The 17,386-nt window shown below is 35.5% G+C and overlaps 1 protein-coding gene across 1 annotated transcript; it reads left to right on the forward strand.

Moving 5' to 3' along the window:
- Positions 1-8,992: 8,992 nt before the first annotated feature.
- On the forward strand, positions 8,993-11,182 carry Smp_008910 (hypothetical protein; the record flags this gene model as incomplete). Its single annotated transcript, XM_018797734.1, is given in 3 exon segments — positions 8,993-9,085; positions 10,809-10,994; positions 11,000-11,182. Coding segments are annotated over 3 exon segments (462 nt in total).
- Between the last annotated feature and the right edge of the window lie 6,204 nt (positions 11,183-17,386).

Genomic DNA, 17,386 nt, shown 5'->3' on the forward strand with positions numbered 1-17,386 from the left:
AAAGTCAATGAAAGCTCCATGAATAAACCATAGAAAGTTTAGAGAACAATTTACTTACTTACTTGCTTACTTACGCCTGTTACGCCCAATGGAGCATAAGCCGCCGACCAGCTTTCTCCAACCCACTCTGTCCTGGGCCTTCTTTTCTAGTTCTTTCCAGTTCTTGTTCATTCTTCCCATGTCTGTCTCTATTTCTCGGCGTAATGTGTTTTTTGGTCTTCCTCTTCTCCTTTGACCTTTGACCTTCCATGTGAGGTCTTGTCTTGTGACACAATTGGGTGATTTCCTCAAAGTGTGCCCAATCCACTTCCAGTGATCACTTCGGTACTGGAAACCCAGTGCCCCCAAATGTCCTACTCACTGCCTTCTCGTGGCACCGGTGTTGTTTACGAAAGTGAGAGGACGAAAAGCGAATGTCCGGCGCTTTAACCGGGTTGGTGGACACGGAGGGTCCACCTAGGGGAGTTGGAAAACCCTGATTCCAAACCAATGGTGCACATGGGCTCCAGTATCCTAATGGAACGAATGGCAGACGAACCTGTCATTGATCAACGGCTACCATGGGACTGCATCTCCTCACGATGCTCCACTGCCTTGTGGATCAGACCTTTAGGTCAAAGGCTCGGGGTGTGGCCCCCTAGGAAAACCACCTGCTTCGGTTTGGGCACCCGGGCAGTATCACAGCCCACACACACAATTAGTGTGGCGCATATGTACCTGGTGCCCTTTTGTACCAATATATATGTGTTTAAATAAATAAAAATAAAATAATCCACTTCCAGCGCTTCTTCCTGATTTCTTCCTCCGCTGGAATCTGGTTTGTTGTCTGCCACAGTAACTTGTTGCTGACAGTGTCTGGCCATCTGATCCGAAGTATCTTGCGTAGACAGCCGTTAATAAACACTTGTATCTTCTGGATAATGGCTTACTGAAGAGGATGTGGAGTATTTTGGCAGTTGCTGTTACATTTGCTTTCAGTGCCTCCGCCGTGATGTTGTCTGGTCCCGCTGCTTTGCCACTCTTGATTTGTCTAATGGCCATGCTGATCTCTTCAATTGTTGGTGGGCCAATATCGATTGGGAGGTCTGTGGGTGCTGCTTAGATGTTGGGTGGGTTCAGTGGAGCTGGTCGATTCAAGAGTTCCTTGAAGTGTTCTACCCACCTGTTTCGTTGTTCTTCAATATCGTTGATTACTTTGCCTTCCTTGTTTTTCACTGCTCTTTCTGGCTTACGGTAATTTCCAGCAAGTTTCTTTGTTGTATCATACAGTTGTCTCATGTTTCCCTCTCTTGCAGCCTTTTCCGCTGTCATCGCTAAATCTTCCACATATTTACGTTTGTCGGTTCTGATGCTCCTCTTCACTCGCTTGTTTGCCTCTGTGTATTCGGCTTGTGCCTTGGCTTTTTCTGCTCTTGTTCGGCTGATATTGATTGCTACCTTCTTGTTCCTCCTTGCTTCAATTTTATCCAGTGTACCAACAGTGATCCATTCCTTGTGATGGTGCTTCTTTTGGCCCAGAACCTCCTGACATGTTGAAACGATTGCCTTCTTGATACCTTTCCAGTTGCTCTCTATGGTGGTTCCCTCTCCATTGAGTAGGTCATGAAAGGCCTCGAACCTGTTGCTGAGGGCTATGTTAAATTCGTTGAGTTTGTCAGCATCTCGAAGAAAGGCCGTGTTAAACTTTTGTGATGTTGTCCGCGCTATTGTCCAGTGCTTCTTGAGTTTTAGTTTCATCTTGGTGACCAGCAAATGATGATCGGATGCTATATCAGCTCCTCTTCTGGTTCTCACATCCTCCATCGTCCTCCTGAACTTTTTGTTGATGCAGACATGGTCGATTTGATTTTGTGTATTGTGATCCGGTGAGATCCAAGTGAGAGAACAATTTACACCTTCAAAATTCACATTACCTATAATTGGATTAACTAACTGAGACACTTGTTTTAAATAGAAAATGAACCAAGATAAAAGCGTGTTAAAACAAGGAAATTCTCACACAACACTCAACTATAAGGGTATTCATGGAATTTATGCTTTTCATAAGAAGAGAAAACAGACTACCTATTGGTTTTTTTATTGCTTCAAAATGCTTTATGTATTACTTACGCCTGTTATCGCTCGTTGAGGAGCTTAGTCCATCCACCAGCATTCTCCATCCAAACCTGTCCTGGGCAATCCTTTCCAGTTGTTATTCGTCCTTTTCATATCTGCTTCCATTTCCCGGCGTAATGTGTTCTTCGGCCTCACACTTTTCCACTTCCTTTCAGGATTCCAAGTTGGACCTTGCCTTGTGATGCAGTTTGTTGATTTCTTTAATGTATGCCCGATCCAATTTCAACGTCTTCTCTTAATTTCCTGGTCGGTTGGAAGCTGGTTTGTCCTCTCACATAGAAGACTGTTACTGATGGTATCCAGGCAGTGAATGCTGATTATTTTACTTGCACCTTCTTGACGATGGTTGTAGTAGTTCTACACGTTTCAGCTCCGTACAGTAGGACTGTATTGACGTTCGTATTGAAGATTCTCACATTGAAATTAGTTGAGAGTTGTTTTGAGTTCCATATATTTTTCGATTGTAGGAATGCGGTCCTTACTTTGTCAATCCTCGCCTTTACGTCTGCATCAGATTCTCCATGTTCATCATTGATGTTTCTCAGGTACGTGAATATTTCTACATCTATCAGAGTTTCTCCATCAAGTGTGATTGGCTTGGCGTTCTCCGCGTGGCACTGGAGAATCTTGCTTTCTCCCTTGTGTATGTTGAGGCTTATTGATGTATACTTAATGAAAATGATTATCGGACATAGTTTTCAAATATTTCGTTTGCTGTTTAGGTTAACTTTCTTTTGATTTAAGTGTTGAGTGTCATTCGGTAGGTTGTCAAATCAATGATGAATGGTTGTTTTTTTTTGAAAAGAAAACATCTCATTGTTAGACTTACATTGACTTAATAATTACTTTAAGGTACTTCAACACTAGAAAGCTTTTTGTTCTTGCAACTGGATTTCCCAGTAGTTACTTAATTCAGTGGGTTGGGAGTACTGAGTTTGTAAGAATTTATAGTTTACACTAAGGATCAACTTTAGTTCGATAACCGTAGAAAGCAAAGAAGCATTAAACTGTCGTTTCACCATAGTACTTATCCGTTCAAGAACACTTATCCATCATGTCAGCAGGAATCGAACCCACGACATTCATACGTTAGACCCAATTGACTTCCTTTCTTAACTTCGGTCGATGAACAGGTTCCCCTAACTGTCATTCATCGGTATTAGTGACGCTTATTTGGTTCCTGAACTGGTTGATTTTTACTTCAATTTTTGCTATATTTATCTAAATATCTTTTCAAAATAAAACTAGTCCAATGTTGAAATTAAAATGAAATGATCTAATTCACTGGAAAGTTTACCAGTGTAAAATTAGAAAATCAAGAAGACAATATACCTATTTATTGTAATTACTTTATTCATTAAAGTCGTTAAAATATGTAAAATCAAATTTGATAATGATTAAGGAATTGGATAATTTTTCTCGTTAGCGTTTTTTAACGAGCTCATTTTCTACGGGATGAGGTCACTCACCCCACGCATAACCCTCCTCCTTTATCCTAGCTGGCACCCGGCATTAGCCCCTGGAAGGGCTACAGGCAGAGTTATTAATTAAGGGATAACATTTACAAATTAGAATAAATTATATTCAGTCTTTAATGATGAGGACAACACAATGAAATGTTAATTTGAAGTGGAAAGTAGTTAAGATTGAAAATATTATTTATATAGGTAAGAATCATAAATACTTTGAAAGGTTTGTACGGTCTTTTAAATTGAACATGAAATTCAGTTCACTTAAAATACTAAGCATATTCAGATTTCTGTGACAACTAAGATTAACTCCAATGATTTTCTACTCTAATCATTTTTGTCTTCCATCTGCACTGGATGTAATGTGACAACTGGCAATGAGACTCAGAACCCTCGATCTTACGCATAAGAATGCTTAATTTCTAGACAACCAAAGCAACATTTAATGGTGTTTGAAGACTAAATACTGATATATTCATTGTATTGTTGTTAACAATATTAAGTGTAATTGATCAGTCTTGATTAATAAATGGAGCGTCTTGAAGAAATTGGTTCGTTTTCTTTATTTAGTAACAACTTTTTTTATTAAATCTGAATATGCAGGAACATTCGTTGGACAAGTTCTAAATAGGACAAAACTCATATTTTGGATTCATGAATTTCATTGCTAGCCATTATTTGACTTCAAAAGACATTGGCTTTAAATGTGCAGTATAAACATTTCCCTGTTTATTGCAATAAGGTTGAACTTCTTCAGTAAAAAGAATTGAGTAGTCTTATGTAAAAGTTTCTCTTTCGTTTTAGTTAGATGTAGATATAGCTCAATTTGACGTAAATTCCTACTTTTATCACAGTATTACACGAATAAAAAGAGATGTAAATGACTTCTATAGATTATCAAACACTATAACCTTATTAACTTGAGATCGTGATTCTATTGAAGCTAGACCACCATGGTAAACCTGGAAGCACTGGACGACCGTTTCGTCCTATCGTGAGGCTCTTCAACACGTTTTCCATCGTGGTCTAACTTCAATTGACTCTTGATCTCAACTATAACCTTATTGCGTAACAGACAATTCGTCAACTTACTAAGATAACTAAGATAATTAGATTGTTCACTTATCTAGATCTTTTTACCAAACAGATTTCATGTGATCAAACTTATTGACCAACTGATTGGATAAATAGTTTAACAAATGGAATCTTTATAGAAAACAAAATATATTATCACCTAATCATGTAATATGGGATTAATTATTGCATAAAAAAATCAATCTCAGTGAACAACCAATCGTAATGCACCTTTTGCTCAACTTATCCAATATCATTGAAACTTTTAAATGGATATATATTGAATATATTGAAAAGAAATAATCTTAATTGATTCCTTTGATAACTCGCAAAGCAGAAGGCTATAACTGGTTCAAACGGAGTATATTTATTGGCTATCTCGTGGTATCGAAAGAATACCGAGACGTGCCAATGAGTACAGGCAATAAGAACAGAGCGTAAGAAAGTTCGAACCAAACAAGGCGAACAGCGGAACGAGAAGTGACTTTGATACAGTTAAACAACAACGAGTGCGATAAAACAATCACTGGTACAATTGGTTATATAATAATAATTGTTTCAATTATTGCAATTGTGTTCTCGTCGAGAAAAGCAGGTCACTACAGATTCATGAGTCTATTTAAGCTAGGCCACCTTGTAATGGATCACACTATTGAAGAGTCCCGTACAATGACGAAACAGCCGTCCAGCGCTTCCAGGTTTTCCATGGTGGTATAGCTTAAATGGACTTGTGATTTTAACCATTAAATTACTACAATTTCCGAAAACCCTCATTCTAACGGAAATAACATCAAGACAACTGTAAATAAAAATTATGCATGATTTAGAAAAATACATCGGGTCATCGAGGATGACAAAAAAGATCTCCGGAAACTCTTCATACTAACAAAAATCACTTGCTCATTAGTGATTAATCTCGTTAGATGATTTCAAGAGATCTAATCAGAAGCCGTAACTATTAAAATGAAACTTAGTTAAATGTTCAGTAGTTACTCACTTATGGGATTTGGTGATAGTCTCATTATGTAACAAATTAATTCAGGTATGAAATGTAAAGCCTTGGAAGTTAAACGCTAGTTGCAAAATCTGAAATTCCAAAGTTGAAACCATAGTTATATACCGTACTGCGTTAGACTGGGAGTTTTTAGATAAGATATGAAAGTAAACGATAATTTGGAAACTCCTGATCTAATGGAGGTCATATAGTGAATAGAGCTGGAGAATATCACAAAACAACTAGAACAAGTGTTTACCGTAATCCAGTTGACCACACTCACATAGACTATGTCGAAAATTGTCACTCAAACAAAACTGTCAATCAATTTGTAAATTGATGCTGCAGCTTGATTCAACCACTGTCAACTATCCGCCAGTTTACTCAAACTCAACACAACCTCACACATTGAGATAGTTGGTAACAAATATTTCAACAACCACAAATGATTGACATTCACTAACCCATTAAGAGATTCACCACCTTACACAGCACCTGTTTTTGACCTCACTATTGTTCACTTAATCATCCCAACATACTTAAGCATTACTTCAAAGGCATCTGACATCAAATACCGATAAGTCACGAATATGTTGTATTACGGAAGGCCATGTTTCACAGTGATAAATAAGATTAGATCGAACTGTTGAGTACTACACTCGTCCTTTGATTGACGAATTGACAAATTCCATAAGTCATAAGTGTCTTAATTTGATGAAACACAACTGAGTTTTCTGAAGCATAGTCCCAATTTCTGCTGATACTTACTCCGGTTAGCTTAACATTCAGTATAAGTGAAGTGTTTGACATGGTCAACTGTTTTACTTCTGATTATAATTCCAGGTTTTGACGTGGACACGTCCTAGAGTTTTATTTTGAATTTTAGACGGCAAGAAACGCATTTCAATTATCCTTTCATTGTTATTCGAGGCAACCAGAATATTGAAGTTCATTACATCTACAGTCTTATTAGACAATTTCGTCTTTAAATTTCATAACTTCAGTATTTAATGTTAGAGAAGGAACAGTCATTAGCTGTACACAAGATGGACGTGTGTACTTGAATATAACTAGTCTACTGATCCATTGTATTTCATTTCGTAATATACCGATCAACACTGTAGACTAATCTCAGTCAGTCAGTCATAACGTAGGACCAGGCACATGTATGCATCCGTCCAAGTTGCCACACCTCGTAAGCACTCGCAGACATGATGCCAAGCACTTAAACGTCAAACCGATCGAGTTTACATCCAGTGGTTTATATATCTAACTCCAAACTATTACCGACACTGCTTGTAAAATGAAAGAGAATAGAAGTGATCTTAATGGAATGTAAAAAATATTTCATGACGGCACCCGAGAATCAAACCGAAAACATCCAGTTTTATTCCCAAAATTCTAATCTCTAGACCACTGAACCAAAATCCAAAGATGTTGATGTATGACTTCAATTAATTCACAATATTGCATGAATGCCTTGCAGTATCTAAAGTAGATATCTGCCACATACTTGATATGATTAAACTAAACTGTTCACAGCTTCTCAGTGGAACTCCATTTTATATCCCGACAGCAATTATGAATGGTAACTGTTATAATATATATCTGGAATAATACGATACATATATTTTTATTGTATAATTGTTAAGTAACTAAATCATTCTTATTCGTGTTTCTCTTTTTATAAGCTTTATTTTGACCCATGAACTATTATTATACGGTTTACCATTCTTAAGTTAAGCCCAGTCTATTAATTACAGTCTCACACATTCACAGCCACATGTGGTTGAATCTTTTACAGATGTTATTTTCTATTTTATGGTACGATATGGTCTGTTTGGTTTGTATATAAAACCAGTATGTTTGAAATACATGATTCATATTGAGGAGGCTTTTATTGATGTTCTGTACTTAACAGGCGGCGCTAGGCAGGAATAAGGACCGATAAGGACTTTGGACTGCTCATACGGGTTTCATGCGTCACCATTATGGTATACTTTATATCGAAATTTTACGAATATTGAAAAGCCGTTTAGCTTTGAACCATTAGATCTCATTTTTGAACTCAATTCCCGTCTAATTTCATTTGCGTAACTGGTTAAGATCACATGTTCACACATTTAAAGTGTGACTTGAGCCTAAAAGTGTTAATGTATATCTGCTATATGATAAGGTTCAGAGCTAACCCTATTTTAGATCGATTTTCTTTCATCAATTCAGTATGACTTTTGTTTAATATGACTGGTTGGAATGTTCATTCAGTGTGACATTTATATCCTTTGTATCGATTTAGGTGAACTACATTCAATATGTTCTTGCTGTAACTATATGCATTTTCTCTTACACGTGATATTATTAGGTATGTATCAAAATCAGTATTTAAATGATTGTGTTCACTCCTAAAATCATCACGTTATCCAACTTAGTACTTATTCCGTATAGCTACTGGCTTTTCCAATGAAGTTTTAATTCCAAGATGAACTTCGGTGTCCATCACTTACAGGGAACTTGTAAAATTATAGAAATCTGTGTACTGCATTACAAATGATCTATGATCAGACTATAATGTTGATAAAGAATAAAATTTTTTGATAGCTAACTGAGATAGGTTTAATGATGGAAATGAAAATGAAACAAATCTCCTAGTACAGAAGGGAAGTTTAAAAAAGATATTTCCAAAATATCAGTTCATGTACATGTTGAACAGTTGATGATGGAACTATCTCAGTCGAATTCCATGAAAGGCATATCATTCTAAAAGGAAAATAGAGTTGCCATAGACGAATTCATACATCAATTAAAATTTGGTGTTTCTCAAATTTTCTCAAACACCTTCATGGTGTATGCTAGTTACATGGGCAGATATAAGTAGTATATATCAGAAATTAGAAGTAGGGTTCTTACTGACAACAGAGAAAATTAAGAAAAAGTGAAGAAAGATGAAAACAGTGAAGTTAGCAACTGAAGGAGAAGAATGATAAAGTTTGGAAGAGACTATTCAAGGAATTTATACAAATTGTGTATTCAACGTATGACTTACACATTTTACATATGTAGTGTGTATTTTTGCACAATGCAGTCAATTGTCTTACTCTAACCAAATTTTTATGATATAGTTTCATTTATCTAGATCGTATTTACTAAATATTACTTTTTATGAATATATTGATCAGTTCAGAAAAGTAACAGTTTGGATACAAAACATCAAATTAATGAATCAGTTGACGAAGAAGATGATAATGATCGAATTGAAGCTGAAAAATCGAAAAAGAAACGTGCTTTTATTCGTGATGAAAATGGAGTTTGTAGACCAGGTTAATTAGATGAAGATACAAATATGAGTAAAAATCATGAATCACGATCGTCTGTTGTAGATCGTACAGCTGCAGAACGAATTTCATGTCGTTTGGTTCAACAGCGTAGTTTAAATGTAAGTAAAATAACATGATTGATTGCCTCATTTTGAGGTACTTATCAGTTTTATCATCACAATAGAACAGATTCAGTCAGATGCATAAAGGGTGGTCATTTTCAAGCAACACCTTACTTAGTTAGTTATCGAAATGGGAAAAGGAACATTTTAATGTCTCATTCTTTAACATCATTGACTAAGGTGACATAGAGCTCTGTGGGATTACTTTCCGAATTTTACCTACATTGTTGAGGCAATATACTTTAAATGAACTAGACATTAGAAATTTAATGATACCAGAAATTTTAGTAGTTCGTCAATTCAAGCGTAAAGTTCATTTTGAAAAACAATAACTGAAATGTCTAATTTCTCATTTGTTTTTGCTGTTTTAACCGTTTTTCTAATTCTCCCTTTGAATAATGAGTAGTCATTATCATCTGTAAGCAGAGATGAGTAATTATTTGCAGTGGACTTTAAGACACAGGTTTCGTCCTATTTGGGACTGGTCATATGAATCTACTCAAAGCCGGTACAGTCCACTTCACACGTCATCGCATTATTCACTTAGCTACTGAGTTCAGATGTGAAGTGGAGTTCATTTAGTATTGGTTGTTTGAATCTACCCATTGATATTGAGAACTTTAATTGATCACCTTTGTCCACAAATGTTTGTGAAATAACGACATTCATCAAATTATTCCGATCAATTGCAATCCTAAACATCAATTGAAGGATTCAAATAATCAATACAAGATGAACGAATTCTATCAGTTCATAATAGTTTCATCCTTGTTTCAATGCTTCCCACATCATATAAATCCTGACTAAATGTTTATTCAACGAGTATTGAGCTCCCAATCTTAGTGTACGTAGTTGAATGAATAAAGAATCTATATTATGCTTAAATAAATGTAAGTTCAATTTGTTTACTCAGTATACAAACTGAGATCATAAACATTCTACAAAACTACGTACAACTCATCGTCAATCTTATTCCATCCGATAACAGTTTCTCTTATATTTAACGAAACATTTATCCTGTTTCGGCTATCATTGATAAAAGCATACATGAAAATTGTGACGAAAATCGGTGTTCAGTTAACTTGTCTTCTTGTTTTCTATCTTCACCATCTTTCACAGAAAAGAAAAGCAAATTGTAGAACAGTAAGCTTTAAGTAAGAGAATTTGTGATGATAAACTTGATGACGTACACTGCTAGGGCTGCCAACCAGAGACCTACAAACAACTCTGTCTTCAGCTCTCCTTTCCAATTGCAATTCATTCTTTTGATGTATGTCTTCAGTAGTTCATCACTGAACAGTATTGTTACAAGTTAGATTGTTATCATGTTCTGTTCTAATAAACAGTAATGCTTTTATGCACAAATGAACGTTCAGACACAGAAAGGGTATACTTTAAATCATTTCAAATGATTGAGATTTATTAAGCACGTGAGCATTGTTGATCATGTGTGACAAGGTATTGTTTTTCACTTATTCTTTTCAGATGAGACTGGGAGACACTCAGATAGGTTGTCTGATTTAGGTTTCTTCAAAAGACAAACTAAATTATTTGTTACACATCGAGGTTGATACACATTAAGTAAATTATTGTTTTTGTATCTAGACACCCGTGAACGACTGAAAACTGTTGTTTAGCTACCTAAATTCTTCTACTCACTGTCCTCTTTTGCATATCAATGCTAATTAGTTCATTTACATTCTGTTTTTAATCACTACAGTTTGGATTGTATCGTAAACTGAATAATTTCAACATTGATTCAAAGAGCAGTTCTACTCAATCTGGTAGTGGAATTTCTGAGAATGATGATAATTCCAATGTGATAATAAAGAATACCATAAATACTATGATGATAATGACAATAATGATGGTGGTGATATTCAACTTGAAGAATCACTCCGCAATGTAGATATGGAACATAAAGAAAGAGAAGAAGAAGACAATAATACGATTCAAAATGATGAATTTTACACAAATCGTAAAATTAAAGAACTTGGCAAAGAATTCACATTAAAAGATATTTTGGGTCATCGTGTACTAGAACTAGAAATTGACAATATAAAAGATGATGAAGATATGGGACATAATGAATGAAGGATATAAGCCACCCCCTTCACACATACACACACGCATAGTCATTTGGCAACTAGTATGATATCATCCAAAGAGAAGAAGCATTTCCATAGAAAGAAAATTCCACCCATTTCAACAATTTACTTCTAAAGTGAACGCACTTACATTGTTCAATTTTTCTCATTCTCTTTTTTAATTGTAATTGCCATGTAAATTCACAAACTACTAATTCCTAATTCCTCTTAGATGATCCTTTTTATGGAAGTACAACCACATAGACAGCGAGCGAGAGAGAGCGAGCGAGAGAAAAAGAATAAATTATCATCACTGAATTGAATGATGAAATAGCTCTCCATCAAGTTTTTCTCTCTTCTTTTCATGCTCATTATTGTTATGTGATTTGGAAGTTTGTCTCCTGTTTTCTTTTTCTTCGCCTACTTCGAATTATTGGTAGTTCATTGAATAGATTCAAAAGATCTGATTCTATCTGAATTTGTAGCATATAACTAAAGAGATATGACTGTTAGGATATATTTATTTGGATATTTTGTTGATTGATTGTGGTCAATAAAACAAAACAATACAAGATGATCATTGGAGAAAAAACTGATTCATTCAGTTAAGTATTTGTATTTTAGTTTGTATACCTAATGTAAAGAAATTACGTGTTGATTTGTACAATAGATCTAATATTGTCTTGTTTTCTTATATATTTAATTGGTACTAATACTCCTGGAGTTCTAATGAGAAACCGTGATCAGTGCAGTGTGATCAGTGTTGTATTGAGGACAGTTAACCACGTCAGGCAATGGATGAAGAGTTGTACAAGATGATGGATGAATTGAAGTTAGACAATAACACTGTTGGATTCCGGTTTACTGATGTAGAGTTTAAGCTTCGAACATGTACTGAAGGTCCTGGAATCAATTGTCGTGTACGGGATTGTGAATGTATACTGTTGACGAGTCAAATACTAGGATGAAATGAATGTCCACTGCTTCTGGGTTTTCAATGGTGGTCTAGCTTAGATTGACTGGTGATTCCAACGGCGAAAACACTTTGCGTTTTATAGTCGTGTTATAATAAAGGAATTCACTGAAGGAATCTTGAATAGTTATTTAATTATGGTTGTTGAATTTTACATTCAATAAGTTTTAAATCCTCGAAACACGACTTTCTTTTAAAGGGATGTGTAATTCTATTTAAATAGTCTACTGTCGGTCTGCTTTCTTAATCATCTGCAATCAGTTTGATATGTACTGCTATTTCCTTATACTATCAATTTAAGTTGATTTGTTGAGTTACTGCAACAGACTGTTTGGTTTTAAATCCATTGAGACTCCATCTCTTTTTTAGAGCATCAATAAATTTTAGCATACTTGTATGAAGGGTGTCAATAAGTTGACTAATACCTCCATATTATAGAGTGTGTTACTGATATCGACAGATATAAGTAGTACATATCATCAATTGAAATTGAAATGCCTGGTGGCTGAAGGTTAAGAAGATCGAAGAAAAGAGAACGAGAACAATCAATTCTGACACAATCCATTGATATTTCGCAAATGAAGCATTTACTATATGGTTCTGAGATTTTACTAAGAGATTCTGTGATTTTATGTTCGAATACATTCGGTTGTCCCTACTGGTGTTCTCATTCATAATACTAGTTCACTGAGCAACAAAAGCAAAAGTTATTGTGATAAACCCATCTTCATATCTATTCTCAATATACTCGTAACATACACAAACACAATGTTTTCAAAACTTCGTGATCTTATCAATTCAATAATAAATTTCTATCGGATTATTTTGAAGAACTTAGTCTCCTCGATAAATTCCGATGGTGTCAGAAGAAGATGAAGATTATCATCGCTATGTGATATTGATAAGCCTTAATTATTGTAGTTTTTCCCATCGCCACTGATGTCTTGTTGATTGGACGCTATATTCGGGCCGTAAGCTATTCTTGTAATCCCCAAGCTAGAACTACACAGCCACTTGAACACGAGAGAAAAGGCGCAAAATATACGACAACCACTTTACTCCATAGGTTCATTTATGTACAGAAAATATAGGGTTTTTATAGTATTTTAGAAGTCTTTGGGTTTTCCTGAGAATCCCAGAATATTACTCAACATAGTAGCAGTGTAGTAATCAGCCAATCAGAACCTGTACATGTGATTTTTCTATTTCGCGATATTTCTAGCAAAACGACTAATCAAACAGTGATTGGATACAATGCTCCTTAATGTTTCCTGAGCTTGTCATGTCTATTGCGAGAAATTTTCAGGATCATCCCAACAGATATATTTTAACGCAGCACATTTTGAGCAATCTGATCATATGTAATATGCTTGTGAAGAAGATTTATACATAAAAATAAAAGGTCAACTAGACAAGAGATAGAGGTTATGAAAAAGCAAGAATAACAATGGAAATAATGTAAAAACAATTTGAAACCTCATCACTCTGGATAATCAGTTAATATTACTTACTTACTTACTTACTTACTTACTTACTTACTTACTTACTTACTTACTTACTTACTTACGCCTGTTACCCCTCGTCGGTGAGCATAGGCCGCTCACCAGGATTCTACATCCAACTCTGTCCTGGGCAATGCTTTCCAATTCTTTCCAGTTGTTATTCGTCCTTTTCATATCTGCTTCTAGTTCTTTGGCCTTCCTCTTTTCCACTTCCTTTCAGGATTACGAGTTAGGGCTTGCCTCGTGATGCAGTTTGGTGACTTCCTTAATGTATGTCCGAATTACTTCCAACATCTTTTCCTAATTTCCTCTTCAACTGGAAGCTGTTTTGTCCTCTCACACAGAAGACTGTTGCTGATAGTATCCAGCCAATGGATGTTGAGTATTTTGCGTAGACAATTGTTTATAAATACTTGTACCTTCTTGACGATGGATGTAGTAGTTCTCCAGGTTTCAGCTCCGTACAGTAGGACTGTCTTGACGTTCGTATTGAAGATTCTCACTTAATATTACCAGTGTAGATTTAAGATGAGAACAAACTGTTTTGGATTACAGGAAGGACGTTTGAATTTTTGTATGGTTAAGGCTTCAATTAACGTCTATACGAAATCATTTACTTATACCTTATATTTGATAAACCTTGAACAATGTTTGCGAATACGTGAGTGACAATCACAATATTATTATTAATAGCAAATGAATCTTTGATAGCAGCATCATTTGACGTTTTTTATGGAAATAAAGAATTGGAACAAAAGAATTTGAATCAAATTGCAGGTGGCTTTGAGAAGAACCTCTACTAGGTCTCTTGACAGTTTAGATATACCTGAACAAAGGCGTTGCTATGACTTCGTCATAGCGCCATATATGGGACAATGAACTCCATGGACGTGTGGTGACGTGTCGTAAGCACAAAACATATGAAACACTGCTTCGCATGGTCAAAAGTTCAATGCACTTCCATCAGCAGTTTCCATTGACGTCTGTGCAAAAAGCGAGTGTACAAATTCATTTGATCAACAGTTGTGAAGAAGAATTTCAAAAGACAATTATCTTCGTCTGATTGGTAATCACGAAGCTCACGAAGCAACATGATGTGAGCTTTCAATTTGGCGTACTCATTTAAGTTTACAATATGAATAGCACATTGCCTACCAGGAAGGTTGACCTGTGATGGACATTCTCACGAACAGCAGTCCAGTAACCTTCAATTAACTTGCGAAAGATGAAGGCCGTACATTGAGTGTTCAATTAAGTCCCTTATAAAAAATATGGTGACACTAATCAAATGGCCTCGTTTGTCTAATAGGCTATGAGGAACCACTAGGTGTTCCACGGCCATTTCTCCAACATACAAATACAATATAGAGCTTCTGATCCCTATGAAAATGAGAATCTCTCACCGCACAACCACAGTACGTAGCTCTTTCAGAAATTCTGATCACGCTCTATAACGCCTAACTGTGAATAAAAAGCCGTTGCATATATGCTTACAATTCACAGGTGATGCACCTAGTGAAATGCTAAGACTGAAGTTACGCAGATCAATCCAAAGAACTTTTAATGCAGGTAAGCTACAACTAATGTTTTCCACATGTCCAATGATCACTTCAAATTCGAAAGATAAGTTGCCCAGAATAGCCACTTCTTTCTGTATCTATCAATTCAACTGCTCCTGTGTAGCAAGTTATATAGGCAAATGTTCTAGGAATTTGTATATTCGGGCTCGTGAGCACCTCCCAGTGTGGTTAAGCAAAGGTGTAGTTGAAACAGTTAACAATTCCATTTTAACCTAATCAATTCAGACGGGAGATACAGCCAACATGGAGCAGTGTTTAACAATAATAGACCGTGTTAATACCAGTCTATCTAATTTCATCAGACTGAGAATCCTGCAGGTGGCTGAGGCAATCGCTATTCGTATCAGAAGGCAATAGCTTTACATTCAAAAGAAATATGTTCAGCCGCTCCTTCAGGGTCAACTTGTTAATAGTCAATTTTTTAATATGGTGACGTAATTTGATTAATGCTCATTTTTATATCCTCAACTTATCTTATCTACACATCTTACCACTGTCATTTTTATTATTATTATTACTACATTTGCTAACTTTTTAGATAAATTTATTCGGCATCCATCCCTATTTACTATATCTGACCTAATACATATTATCCTACATATTACGTAATTTCTCTTTTGTAATTCCATTGTTCTCAATCATCCCATGTCAACTATATTTATTCTGATCATCATTTATCTCACCATATCATTTCACTAATAAACTGATTCAAGTTAATACTTGGTATTATAATCAGTAGGAGTTTTGTGTATTAGTCACCGAAACAATAACGATTTGATTTGACATGGCAAACAATCCTTAATTCACATGTTACAGTTTTGTTAAATGATGTACTCTGCCTTAAATGTGGCCAATTATTAATTTGGATTTATAATTTTAGAATATGATGAGAAATTACTGAAAGAATATTATTCGTTCATATGTTGTAATTATTCATCTTCCCCATATAAGCTACTGAAAACCATCAGAAATGAGAACCACAACAATAGACCAAACTTGCTAGACCCTGGAGAAACTCTACTCAGTGACCAACGATGGCTCACAATTCACCTCGAACTCTAGAGTGTAAATGGAATAACGCGTCTCCACTCTTCTTCTCGACATCCTCAAATGAGTCGACATGCAGATCATTTTGTCGAGAAGGTGTAGAGAATGTTGTCTAACAGAGAATTGGTCTGTTATTTTTAAACTACTATATATTCGCAAGTAGTAAATATGACAAAACACGAAAACGGTGAGCTGATGAACTCAGTTGGTAGATAAGAAATAGTGAAATTGATCCCTCTCTCTGTGGACATATATATATATTGTTGTATCCCAAAGAGAATTGTTATTGGCAACTCTTGAAGACTATTTATGGACCAATGTAATATGTCTATTTCCCATTGTATAATTGTTACGTAACTAAACTATTCATATTCGTGTTCCTCTTATCATTAGCTTTATTTTGACCTTTGAACTATTATTCTTGATTTCCTTCTCCTTAATTCACAACCACATGTCGCCAATTATTGTACAAATGTTATTTGCTATTTTATGGTCGATGTGGTCTGTTTGGTTGGTAAATAAACCCAGTATGTTTGTGAATAATGACTCATATTGCCGTGGCTGTTATTGGTGTTCTGGACTTAACTGGTAGGCTAGGCAGAAAGCAGGACTGACAAGTAATGAAGACTGTTCGTACGATTTTATGTATCATTGCTCTGATCGATAATCCGCTCCTCTCTGATTGGCGGGGATCATCACGTTCATATACTAACAGGGCGCGCGCACTCACCTAACATATATATATATATATATATATATATATATATATATTCAGTCTACACATGTGATTTCAGCATGTCTCATTCAGTTGACGTACAAAGAGTAGTGTGGATAAAAATATTCCGGAAAAGTAAATCACTACAAATTGTCACAAAACACTAGTATTACCTCGTTTCTAATATTCTCGATTTGCCTTGACATTCAGTCTGAACATTTTGTTCAATGTGTATGAATGACTCTAAGTGTATATACTCATATGCTCTAGCTGTAAAGCCGGATTGTGGTTGGCATTGAAACTCTGAATCAAAGTTTCATGAGATATTTATCTATCCTTATGTTTAATAAGGCAGAGTATTATTAGGGATTGATCGAAGTCCTTGTCTTCCCAT

The sequence above is a fragment of the Schistosoma mansoni genome, chromosome 5 (genome assembly GCF_000237925.1).
Source record: "Schistosoma mansoni strain Puerto Rico chromosome 5, complete genome".
Lineage (NCBI taxonomy): Eukaryota > Metazoa > Platyhelminthes > Trematoda > Strigeidida > Schistosomatidae > Schistosoma > Schistosoma mansoni.